Consider the following 13,391-nt stretch of genomic DNA (forward strand, 5'->3'; position numbering starts at 1 on the left):
TTCTCTACTTTTAAAGGCCATGGGTATGTATTGGATAATGGTAATAAGATACTTTTGAAAGTCAACTGCTTTTTGTTTGTAGAATCCTTCTAGGGCAGGGGTAGGCAACCTCGGCTCTTTTATGACTCATGGACTTCAACTCCCAGAATTCCTGAGTCAGCATGGCTCAGCTTGGAAACCTATCCCTTTCCCCTCAGCATGGCTGACTCAGGAATTCTGGGAGTTGAAGTCCATGAGTCATAAAAGAGCTGAGGTTGCCTACCCCTGTTCTAGGGCAAACTGCCGGCTCATGGGCCAGATGCGTCATGCCGAAATTGCGCCCACCCCAGCTCCAGCAAGGGGGGAAAAGTCGCAATACGTCGCGACACGTCACGTCACGTGGCGAGTTTGACACCCCTGTTTTAGGGGTCTCAGAGCCCATGAGCTGATTCAGCTGGCTTATGCTGTGGTTTCTATATTTTTCATATGTATGTTGGTGATAGTGTTCTTTTGTACTTTTAAGGGTTTGGGTTATTGTTAGCCGGCCAGTGTCATGAATTTGAGGACATCCATATAAACCAGGTAGGTAGGTAAGTACGTAGGGGGCATATGGGGGGGCAAGGGGGCACACAGAGAGAGGTCTGAAATTCACACATCTGAAGCATTTCCATATTGGAGAAGAATTCTGAGTAAAGAAAGACAGCTGGAAAAAATGGGAAGGTTTGACCAAAGAGCAAAACTTCCTAAAGTCTTGCATACTGAATTCAACCAGTTTCTAGGTCAGTGGTGGCGAACGTATGGCCCACGTGCCAGAGGCGGCACTCAGAGCCCTCTCTGTGGGCACGTGGGATCATCCCAGCTCTGTTTCCCCCCACGGCCCCCTCCTCACCAGCAGCCCCCCTGCAGAGGAGAGTCACCCCCGGCAGGGCCCACACAGAGCAGCGCAGCCACATGGCATCTGGGCAGCAGGGACAAGACTCCGCCCTCACGCCCTGTTGTGCGCAGATGATGTTGCAGGGCATGGGCGGAGGGCATGGCCGCCATGGCGCTGCAGGGCCGCCTGGGCAATCTGCTGCGGCGGGCCGTGGAGGCAGTAGGTGGCCCTGTGGGTGGGTGGGAGGCGCAGTGGGAGCGGAGCAGGGCGGTTTTTGGGCACTCGGTGTCTAAAAGGTTCGCCATCACTGTTCTAGGTGCACACATGCAGCTAAAAGTCTGGTCCTTGAGCCAGATGGAGTCCTCCATACTAAAGGCTTCACAAACAATCCCAGAAACTAGAAAGGGAAACAGAGCAGCATAGGAAAGGTAAGAGTAAATATTTCCCCTCTCCAATCATGGCCGGCTCTAGGAGACAGCGCCCATCTCCGTTTCTGAGGGAGCAAGTGTTGTCCAGAACTTCCGTGGTCACGTAGCCAGCATGACTGTATGTCAAGGTGCACAGAACGCTGTTACCTTCCCACCAAAGTGGTACTTACTTATCTACTCACATTTGCATACTTCCGAACTGCTAGATGGGCAGGAAGTGGGGCAAGTAACGGGAGCTCACCCTGACATGTGGCGTTTGGGTCTCAAACCTCTGCTGCCTGCTTTCCAGCTAACCAGCTCAGCATCTTTAACCTCTGAGCCATCACACAGATGCTTAAAACTCCAGCACCCTGGACAGCTCTTTGTCACCTATGGAATTAGTTATACCAGTGGTTCTCAATCTTTTTAATGCCGCGACCCCAACCGGTCGCAAGTCGAGGACTAAACTGGTCGTAAGTCGAGGACTAAACCAGTCGTAAGTCGAGGACTACCCAACCGGTCGTAAGTCGAGGGCTTTCCCTGCCCGGGAGCGCCGCGCATGCGTGGCTCCGCCCCCTGCGCCGGCTGAGGCGTAGCTGGCAAGCGGCAGAGACGGAGCAGGCCGACCACCAGCTGGCCCAGCCCAAGGGAGGTAAGGCACCCACCGGAAAAGGGGAAAAAATGGCGGACAAAAAAAATGGCGGACAGCCTTGCTTGGCGACCCCCATGAAATGGTCGATTGACCCCAAATGGGGTCCCGACCCACAGGTTGAGAACCACTGAGTTATACGAACAAGGAAACAAACACAAGCTTGTTTTTTTTTCATTGGAAAAGTTGATATGTGCAGTAGTGCGATTCCAGTTTGCTAACGCTGGGTTTAGTGTTTGTTTTTTTAAAGTAACTTGAAGGAAAGCATAATCTTAGTCTCCATCCACAGCAGAAGCTACCGTCAACAGAATAAAGTTGCTCACCTGTACTTTGCAGGTACTTAGGGTTTAACCTGTAACCAAAATACCATAAAAATGTGGGTAGGCCTACCTGCAAGCAGCACATTGTTTACTGTGTTTTGGCGAAAAAATTGAGGGTCAGTGTATTCACACACGGGCTTACACAGGTGTATATATATAGTACTTCTACATTCTGAAAACTCTAGTAAGCTTAGCAACTTTTAAGATGTGTGGGCTTCAACTTACAGCTGGGGGGGAGGGGAAGGGTCAGCTGCCAATTCTTTAAAACAATATCTTACAGGAACTGCCTTCATATAAAACTAGGCTCTGTTGTCCTAATCTGATCAATTCATTGGCCCCTACAGCCTATAACTAATATTGTTTTGAATGTTGTGAGCAAATGCCAATTTCACAGGATGAGATTATCCCACCATTAAAGGAGGCACCTTTGTGAAGTTGGCAACCTTTGTGAAGTCAAAATTATACACCTAAGCAAACAGCATCCACTCCAGCCAGAGTAGGGATGCCCAACCTTGGCGTCTTTACGACTTGTGGACTTCAACTCCCAGAATTCTGGGTGTTGAACTCCCAAGTCTTAAAAGTTGCCAAGGTTGGACACTCCTAAGTTAGAGGAAAGAAAACAACACAGGTTAACAGTAAGTAATTTCCCGAAGATGGTTGGTTGCGATCAAACACAATTGCAGAGGAAAAACAAAAATTAGAATATACTGTTATGAGTCTTGGGAGGAAACATTAGAGCCTTTTGGTATATTTGGAAGGGGAAATCAGAATTTGGCACAAAATTCAAATTATTTTACCAATAGTCACAAAGCACTTGAAGGGTTCAAAAGCTACTGCCAGAAATGTTCCCTCACAAGAGCTGGCTGAATTCAGTCGGAGAAAGTAATAGGCCAGAAACAGTGAATGTTTCTGCCCAAAGGAGAGATGGACTAGAAAATTCAAAATTACTTCTGCAGGCTCTCAGTGTTAGGTCATCATGAAAGAATGCAACCAACGTCCATCAGAATAAAAGCATGGAATAAACAGACAGCAAACTCAGCAACAACAGGTGGGCCTGAATCCTGGATCCCAAATTTTTCAAGCCAAGAATCCTAACTCACTTTTCAGTGGCTCAGGAGATCTGGATATTCCCCAAAACAGGCCAAAGAAGTCGACAAGACCAGGACAGAAACTAAATGTGTTTTAATTTAGATGTCATTAAATACATATAAGATTATTTTGCCCCTTCTATTACACCAACAAATAAAAATTACAATTCCATAACCATATCTGGAGGAGCCCCTCCGAAGACTTTAGAGAAGTGGGATTGGCCCAAGGATTGTAGACCATATTCCCCAATGCCATAGTAACACAAAAAAAGAGGGTATGGAGGTGTCTCTGTATCCATTATCTGTTCCAAAAGCTTTCCCCCAGTCTGAAGAAACATCCCACAAGTCAGTGTTTCACAATCTTGGCAACTTTAAGGCATGTGGACTTCAACTCCCAGAATTCCACAGTCAAAGTCCACATCGCTTGAAGTTGTCAAGCTTGAGAAACATTGCTCTAATCCCATAACGGAATGACAAAAATGTAGAAATGAAAGAAAAGAAATTGGTCATAGAATCATGGGAGTGAAAGACTGGGGGGGGGGGGGGGGGAGACTGGAAAAATACCAGGAAGAAAGTGCAACAAAAATAACCAACAGATAGAAGTTTGTCAGTAGCTTATCACTTAAGTGGAACCTCAATTCCAGCTGCAAAAAAACCCTCAGAAAGATGACATTCAACATCATTAGAAGAAAATTTAACTTAATTAGTTCAGAATGAGTTTCCAAGATTTTTTATCCTTACTCTTAAAAATGTGTGTTCACATAGCTCAGAGGTCCTCAAACTTGGTCCTTTTATGACTTGTGGACTTCAACTCCCAGAATTCCTCAGCCAGGGATGCCTGGCTGAGGAATTCTGGGAGTTGAAGTCCACAAGTCATAAAAGGGTCAAGTTTGAAGACCTCTGACATAGCTTATTCTTTGTCATTTTCACTTTCTGAATCACGGCCTGAGGGCTTTTGAGCAGGCTGGGTTCACTTAACCCAGTTAGCCTCTAGCTTTGTCCTAGTTATTTGATCTGTCCTTACAAATCACTTCTATCAGCCCAAATCATTCTAACCTGGTCATAAAACTGTCTCCACACCTTCTTCCAATCGTGCCCAAGACCCACAAATGCCAGCTTTATGCCAAGTGAGCAGCTTGAGAGTTACCACCAATATTTGGGAGATTCTTCCATGTTGCCAGATCTTGACGGGGCTTTCCCAAGGATGTGCCCTACACTGCTAGCCACTCAGCAGCTCTGGAGGGTGGATGGGAAGGTTTGATTAACCAGTTAACTATCTTTAGATGTCTGCAAAGTAGCTTTTAAGAAGAGACTGGACAGCCACTTGTCTGGAATGGTATGGCAGGGGTCTTCAAACTTGGCCCTTTTATGACTTGTGGACTTCAACTCCCAGAATTCCTCGGCCAGCATATGCTGGCCGAGGAATTCTGGGAATTGAAGTCCACAAGTCATAAAAGGGCCAAGTTTGAAGACCCCTGGTATAAGGTCTCCTGTTTGAGTCAGAGGTTGGACTAGAAGACCTCCAAAGTCCCTTCCAACTCTGCTATTCCGTTATTCTGTTACTCTGATCAGAAGACAATTGGGTTTACAATGACCTCGGTAATTAGGGTTTAAAACTGTCCCTCTTTTCTTCCCAAATCAACCTATTACAGCACACCTTATCCCAAGGGTATATTTCCCCACTGTTTAGCTGCTATCTGCTTCCCAAGCCTTTCGACTCCTTCAGCTTGTCTGCATGTCACCCCACAAAAAATCTGGCAGAGCAAAGGCCATTTGGGATGACCCAAATCCCCTTGTTTCCCATGATATCAAATGACACTACGACGTTTCTTTGATTTGGAACTTTATTTGGACTTCAACGTGAACGTGTGAGAACAAAGCTAAGCCTTAATAGAAGTTGGCCTAACTTTGGCTTAGTGCAGGGGTCTTCACACTTGGCCCTTTTATGACTTGTGGACTTCAACTCCCAGAATTCCTCAGCCAGGCATGCCTGGCTGAGGAATTCTGGGAGTTGAAGTCCACAAGTCATAAAAGCGCCAAGTTCGAAGACCCCTGGCTTAGTGTGTTGTGTGGGCCTTGCCGCTGCAGTTCATCAAATGAACCCAGGTTACACTAACCAAATCTAAGGGATATGCTATGCCCACATATTGGTTAACATGTCAGGCTAAAAAATGGGAAGACACAGGGATTAATCCCTAGTCCACAACAACACACACAGTTGCCTGCCTCACATTTTTTCTATTAAGTCTACCTGATTATCTGATATTTCAGGATAAAAATCTGTGGAAGCTGCTACATTGGGAAAGGATGCAATAGCCCAGGGGTAGGCCACCTTGCCTCTTTTATGACTCGTGGACTTCAACTCCCAGAATTCCTGAGCCAGCCACGCCGAGGAGAAAGGGAAAGGTTTCCAAGCTGAGCCATGCTGACTCGGAAATTCTGGGAGTTGAAGTCCACGAGTCATAAAAGAGCCAAGACTGCCTACCCCTGCAATAGTCAGAGGAAATACAGGTAGTCCTCAACTTATGACCACAATCCAGCTCAAAATTTCTACGGCTAAGCGAGGCAGTTAAGTGAATGTTGCCTCGTTTTACCATTTTTCTTTCCAGAGTGGTTAAGTGAATATTGCCGTTGTTAAGTGAGAAACACGGTTGTTAAGTGAATCTGACTTCCCCACAGACAATGCTGATCAGACGGTCGCCAAAGCTGATCACATGACCCCGGGACAGTGCGACCGTCACAAATATGAGTTAGTTGCCAAGCATCTGAATTTTGATCAGGTGACCCTGGGGAATGCTGCAACGGTCGTTAAGTGTGAAAAACAGTCATTACGTCACTTTTTTTTTCAGTTCCGTTGTAACTTTGAATGGTCACTAAATGAACAGCTGTTAGGTTGAGGACTGTCTGTATCCTTGGGAGATAGGGGGAGGAGACCCACAGCCAGGGCAAGAGTCAGATAAGAGACATCTTGGCCCAGAGAAAGAACGGGCGAGCAGAAAGCATCTTGGAATGGACCCTCCCGGATTCCTCGGAAAGCAACGGCAAGGAAGGGGAGAGATGTTTTCAGACTTCCAAAAATCCGTTACTGCAATCTTATAGTAAAAGTAGTGTTAGTACTAATGATATCCGCTTCTTGAGAGGACGTCCACCCCCTCCATTTTGCAGCAGAAAACACAGGGAAGGGGGGGAAAAACCCCTGTAAAATAATATAACCAAAGACGAAGCCCTTATCATTTCCCTCCAAAATTGGGGGGAGGTGTAATGGTTTTAAAATTCCTACTCCGACCCCATCTGGCAGGCCCTCCCTTATTTTGAATGCTTGCCCCCGCTATTCAAATACTGTTCCAATATTTGAGGGGCTACCACCAAGAAGAGGGAGTCACCCCGTTTTCCACCAGAAGGTGAGACGAGAAGCAACGGGTGGAACCTAAGCAAGGAGAGAAGCAACTTAGAACTGAGGAGAAATTTCCTGACAGTGAGAACAAATTAGCCAGTGGAACGGCTTTGCCTCCAAAAGTTGTGGGTGCTCCATCAGTGGAGGGTTTTTAAGAAGAGACTGGACAGCCATTTGTCTGAAATGGTATAAGGTCTCCTGCATGAGCAGGGGGTTGGACTAGAAGACCTCCCCTTCCAACTAGGGTTATTCTGTTCTGTTATTTGGGCCACCAATTTCTAAGCACAAGCCTGACCAAGATTATCCACTGCTGTGTTAAGAGGAAGTCAATGGAGAATCTTCCAAGCTGAGAACTTCTCCATTATAGCAGAATCGTGTTAAAACTCCCCAAAACCTTCTCCAAAGCATCACAGGGCAGGATAAGAAACAAGGGTTGGAAACTGAGCAAAGAGAGAAGCAATCTTGAATTAAGGAGAAACTTCCTAACGGTGAGGGCAATTAACCAGTGGAACAGCTTGCCTCCAGAAATCATGGACGCTCCATCACTAGAGGTTTTTAAGAAGACACTAGAGTGTCACTTGTCTGAAATTGTATAGGTTCTCCTGCTCGAGCAGGGGGCTGGACTAGAAGACCTCCAACGTCCCTTCCAGCTCTATTCTATTCTATTCTAAATTCTAATTCTGGAGTTGCATATAAAGCCATGCATAATGAGAATTCTTCAGTTCTTGGGTTCTTAATCTAAGACAGTGTTTCTCAATGTTGGCAACTTGAAGGTGGGTGGACTTCAATTCCCAGAATTCTGGGATTTGAAGTCCACCCACCTTCAAGTTGCCAACAGTGAGAAACACCGCTCTGAGGTAACGCTCTCTTCTAACCTTCAACAAAAAACCTCTGGTCGGTGAGAACATCCCTCCAAACCACATCTGCTGCTCCTGGACCTCTCCTCTGCAGGTTCTCTAGCCCAGGTTTCTGCCTGCTTGTGTCTTCCTTCCCCACTTGGTAAGAACTGTGAGAACGCCCGCTGGGTCAGGCCAACGGTTCCCCTCTTCCAGCATCATCCATCCAGATGTAGCCAGCTGGATGCCTCTTGGGAAAAGTCCATCCGCAGCATCTGAAAGCAGCGTCCAGATGTCAGTTCTGTTCCATCTGAAATCCAGAGGCTTCCACTCCCAATCTTTGTGATAAGGTAACAGACCATCAGCAACAGCTCAGCTCTCTGAATTTAAAATCCATTTTAAGTTGGTGGCCATCGGCTTTATCAGTGGACCGGTAAAACCCCGAGCTAGCTATGCCTGGTGCAAAAACGTTACAAGTATCCTCGACTTACGACCACAGCTGAGCCCAAAATTTCTGTTGTTAAGTGAGACGCATGTTCAGTAAGTCTTGCCCCAATTTTGTGACCTTTCTTGACCAGCTGTGGTGAATCACTTCAGCTGATTAAGTTAGCAACCTGGTTGTTAAAGGAATCTGACTTCCCCATTGACTTTGCTTGTCGGAACGTGGGCACGACCCCGGGACACTGCAACGGTCATAAATATGAACCGGTTGCCAAGTGCCCGAATTTTGATCACATGATCATTGGGATGCTGCAAACGGTCGTAAGTCACTTTTTCCACTGTAGTTGTAACTTTGAACAGTCACTAAATGAACTGTTGTTAAGTCAAGGATTACTCGTACTTATTTTTTTTGTCTGTCCTGAATCTCTTCTGATTCAATTCCCCCCCCCTAGCTTTTGCTACTTAGCAAACCTTCACCATTCCTCGTCCTCTACTCCATTCATACATTTTATACAAATCTGCCAAGTCTCTTTGCCCTTTAAATGTGTTTTCCTCAAACCAGGGGTCTTCAAACTTGGACCCCTTTAAGACTGGTGGACTTCAATTCCCAGAATTCCTCAGCCTTGCCTTAAACACACAGGCATCTTCATCCGTTGAGGACTGCCTGATTATCCTTTAATTTGAAAAAAAGAAAAATGAGATGCCATCACCCCATAGGAAAAATGAACTGAAGCCTGGAGTGGGAATCAGATCTGGAGAGCACCCAGCTTAAGGGATCACAATCAGAAAATTGCCGGGTACTTGACCCTCCCAAAGTCTGGGTGTACCTTCCTGGACTGTTCATTTATGGGGAGACCTTGCCATAAGAGGTGAGTTAACTCTGTTCATTACGATCCGGCTAGACCAGGGGTCTTCAAACTTGGCCCTTTTATGACTTGTGGACTTCAACTCCCAGAATTCCTCAGCCAGCCATGTTGAGCCATGCCAGCTCAGGAATTCTGGGAGTTGAAGTCCGTAAGTCATGAAGGGGGCCATCATTTCCCAGCTCTGCTCTAGAGAAAAACAAAACATGATTTCACAAATAAGACGTCTAATTGGAAAGGGGGAGGCCTAAATTAGTTTGATAATTGAGCTAGTTGTTCAGGTATGCCTGATAGATGATAGTTATCTTCGGAAAAATGAAAGGCATAAAGCTAGAAAGAGCAGAACGGAGTATGCTACAAGAGGGCAAGGCTGGCTGGAATATAGGTTTAGTCCTTAACTTATGACCACCGTTGGGATATCAGAATTTCCGTTGCTAAGCAAGGCAGCGAATCACACCCAATTTTACAACCTTTCTTGGCCAAGTTTGTTAAGTCAATCATTGCGGTTGAGAGAATCACGCGGTGGTTAACAGAGTCAGGCTTCCCCCACTGACTTTGCTTGTCGGCAGGCAACTGGGAGGGTCCCAAATAGCTATCACATGACCTTGGGATGCTGCAGCCATCATACGGTTACCAAGTGCCCAAATTCTGATCACGTGACCCGCCAAGGGAATCCTGCAATAGTCGAAAGAGTGAGGACCAGTTGTAAATTGCTTTTTTCAGTGCCGTTATAACTTTGAACCGTCATTAAACAAATAAGTCAAAGACTACCTATATCTCACAATATTCTATTCCAGACCCTTCTCTCTTTTTTTTTTGTTTTCTACCGGTATATACACCAATAATAAGCCAAACATTTTAGGCTCCAAAACATGCCCCAAATCAGACTTGGCTTATCCATGAGTATATGTTGTTGTTGTTAGTTGTGAAGTCGTGTCCAACCCACCGCAACCCCATGGACAACGTTCCTCCAGGCCTTCCTGCCCTCTACCATCTTCTGGAGTCCATTTAAGCTCACGCCTACTGCTTCAGTGACTCCATCCAGCCACCTCCTTCTCTGTCGTCCCCTTCTTCTATTGCCCTCCATCTTTCCCAGCGTTAGGTTCTTCTCCAGTGAGTCCTTCCTTCTCATTAGGTGGCCAAAGTATTTTGAGTTTCAACCTCAGGATCTGGCCTTCTAAAGGCCTTTCCTAATGTTGAGTTTCAACCATGAGTATATACGGTAATACATTTTAAAATTACTCAGGTATCTTACACAAGCCCATCTGTAGCTGAGCAGACCCTTATTTATTTATTTATTTATTTATTTATTTATTATTTTAATTTGTATACCACCCTTCTCCCATAGGATTGAATTGTTTCAACCCAACTGTCACCAAAAAATGCAGGTTGGCTTATCTGTGAGTAGCACCCTTTTTCACAATGTTGTTTTCCACAGAATGATGGGCCTGTTTACTCACACGTGGGCTTACACATGAGCATATACGGTACTTCTACATTCGGAAAAGTCTAGCACAGGGGTCTTCAAACATGGCCCCTTTTATGACTTGCGGACTTCAACTCGCAGAATTCCTCAGTCCGCAAGTCATAAAAGGGGCCAAGTTTGAAGACCCCTGGACACCAGCCTATAGTTTTCAAGCTTAGCAATTTTAAGAGGTGTGGACTTCAATTCCCAGAATTCCCCAGTCATGACTGGCTAGGGAACTCTAGCAGTTGAAGCCCAATGCCTCTTGAAAGTTGCTACAGTTGAGGAACTTTGCTTTAACAAAGGGAGGCAATGGGCACCCCCACCTAGCCACCCGAAACCGTATGCCCTGGCATTTTAAACCAGGGGATAACCGGACCCAGTGCATAATCTGCAATGATCGCCATGCCCCACCCTCAAAACCCAGCGCTAACTTAGTGTGTCAATCCAAACACCACAAAACGACTAAAAACTTTCCGACGCCATTTTCAAGTTGGATTTTAGCGATGCTGAGAAGGGGGGCGGGGGAGGAGGAAGGAGGGAAAGGGAAAAAAAATAATTAAAGCCTGTAAAATATATTTCAGTTCTCTGAAATTAGAGATTCCGTCCATTTCCCACCCCCCACCCCCATTTTTCACAACTATGGTGGCTCTCTTTGCTCTTTAGGTGCTAAATCCGAATCATAACTCACCCTTCCTCTTCCAGAGACTACAGGATTTTCACTTATTACCTACAAGTACCCAACACTCACAGATAACCTGCTCCTGAATATGGGGGATCTACAGAGCTATTAAGATAGCTAAATTACAGCAGGGGGGGGTACACTAAATATGCTGGCTCGGGGCCTGGGGGAAGCCCCCTCAATGACCAGCCAGCTTCAGGGCTCTCTCTTCTGCAAAGGCTTTGCTCCCTTCCTAAAACTAACGACAATCTAAGCCTCCGTCCTCTGCACTATCCTTTTTTTTTTTTTTTTTTCTCCAGCCTAACTCTATCTTCCAAAAACCACCACACTAATTCTATAGCCCAGCATTGCCTACTCTCACAACCGGCCTGAAAGAATTCTGATGCCTTAGGGACTAGCGCCCTGACTAGTAGTCTCATAAGGACAGGCTAGCTCAGCCACCGTCACAGAGGGGACAGCCTGCCCAGGAAGTCGCTCGGACCCTGCTCGGCTCCCTCCCACAAGCCGCCCACACTGTAGCCCTCCGCGGAGTGGTCCTTCTGATGGGTGGTCAAGGCCGAGTGGGAACTGAAGCTCCTCCCGCACTCGTTGCAGATGTAAGGGGTGTATATGGCGTGCGTTCGCATGTGCCGGGTGAGTTTCGAGCTCGAAATGAACCTTTTCCCACACTCGGTGCAGCCGTAAGGCCTCTCCCCCGTGTGGACCCGCTGGTGCGTGTTGCGCGTCGATAGGTGGCTGAAGCTCTTCCCGCACACGTTGCAGCGGTACGGCTTCTCGCCCGTGTGGATCCGCTGGTGCTTGCTGAGGTTGGAGCTGTAGCTGAAGCTCTTCCCGCACTCAGGGCAGCTGTAGGGCTTCTCGCCCGTGTGGACCCGCAGGTGCTTCGTCAGATCCGAGTTCTGCTGGAAGCATTTGCCACAGTCCGGGCAGCCGTAGCCGTAGGGCATCTCGTCCATGTGGATCCGCTGGTGAGTCACCAGGCCCCGGTGCTGGCTGAAGCAGGCCCCGCACTCGGCGCACACGTACGGCATCTCCCCCGTGTGGGTCCTCTGGTGGATCAGCAGGTTGGAGCGCTGGGCGAAACATTTGCTGCACTCCGGGCACTGGTGGGGCTTCTCCCCCGAGTGGATGCGCTGATGCTTCAAGAGGTTGGAGCTCTGACGGAAGCATTTCCCGCACTCGGGACAGGGGTAGGGCTTCTCCCCCGTGTGGATCCGCCGGTGGATGGTGAGGCTGGAACGCTGCGTAAAGTGCTTCCCGCAGTCGGGGCACTGGTGCGGGCTCTCCGTCGCGTGGACCCGCTGGTGCTTGAAGAAGGCTGGGCTTGGGCAGAAAGCGGCCCGGTTATCGGGATTTTGGAAGCTTCTCTGGCCCAGCTGGGCTCTGCCGGGTGCCTTCAATCCGTTTTCGGTAGTGCGGTTCGCGGCCTTCTCGGCACGCTCCCCGTTGGCGTTCCCCAGGTCTAGAGCAAAAAAGGAACAAGAAGCTTTACTCGGTCCAATAACATCTGCGGTCCTTCCGCCCACCCGCTGCAGTTAATTTCCCGGCTGGACTACTGCAAGGTGTTCTATGTGGGGCTGCCCTTGAAGAGTGTTTGCAAGGGGCAGCAGGTCCAGAAAGCAACGGTATGCCTGGGCAGCCTTGGGTGCTTCACGTCAGACCCATGTGCCACCTCTCTTCGGAGAGCTGCGCTGGTGTAATGATACGTGGGAAGGAGATGTGGGATGTGGAGGGAAGTGGAGCGAGAGATGCTGCCTACGGGATAATCAGATAAGAGGGGGCATCGCCCACAGCTGCATAACAGGCAGAGAAAGAAACTCAGGAAGGAACCTCTATTAACTTATCAGGCTGCAAACAGAAACAGCGGGAAATCTGTGCTTTCAGACTGACAAGATTCTGCTGCCATAAGCGGTGAATGCTCCAACACTGGAAGTTTTTAAGAAGAGACTGGACAGCCATTTGTCTGAAATGGTATAGGGCAGGGCTTTTCAACTGGTGGTACGCGTACCACCGGTGGTACTTTAGCACCTGGCAGGTGGTACATGACTCCTAGCCAAGTGTAGCAGGGGAGGGAACCAGCTAAAGTGGCGCCGCACAGTCCTGGAGGAGATCAGCTGGAGCTGCAGGGCTCGGCAGAAGCCCCAGGATCGGCATGCGGTTACATGCTGATTGGAGCTTCCGGCTCACCCGAAAAGGGGGAGAAGGGAGGAGAGAGGAGAAGCTATAAAAGGAGCAGGTTTTGGTGGGAAGAGACTTTTTGTTAGCGAAGCGGTGAGGAGAGAGAGCAGCCTTAGAAGAGGCAGGGTGGTGAGTGAGTATGCAAGCGGCCTTGGAAGAGACGGGGTGGTGAGCAAGTGAGCGAGCGGCCTTTGGAAAAGATGGGGTGGTAAGGG

At 47.9% G+C, this 13,391-nt stretch overlaps 1 protein-coding gene across 1 annotated transcript in view; it reads right to left on the bottom strand.

Annotated features, from left to right (window-relative positions):
* Window positions 1-11,307: 11,307 nt before the first annotated feature.
* LOC107298082 (zinc finger protein 397-like) overlaps window positions 11,308-13,391 on the bottom strand; it is a 6,995-nt gene continuing 4,911 nt past the window's right edge. Inside the window, exon 3 of the mRNA XM_015827444.1 lies at window positions 11,308-12,460. Coding sequence (XP_015682930.1) covers window positions 11,442-12,460 — 1,019 coding nt within the window. The 3' untranslated portion in view covers window positions 11,308-11,441. The remainder of the gene's footprint in view (window positions 12,461-13,391) is intronic.

Source organism: Protobothrops mucrosquamatus, unplaced genomic scaffold (genome assembly GCF_001527695.2).
Source record: "Protobothrops mucrosquamatus isolate PMUCROS unplaced genomic scaffold, P.Mucros_1.0 scaffold3702, whole genome shotgun sequence".
Lineage (NCBI taxonomy): Eukaryota > Metazoa > Chordata > Lepidosauria > Squamata > Viperidae > Protobothrops > Protobothrops mucrosquamatus.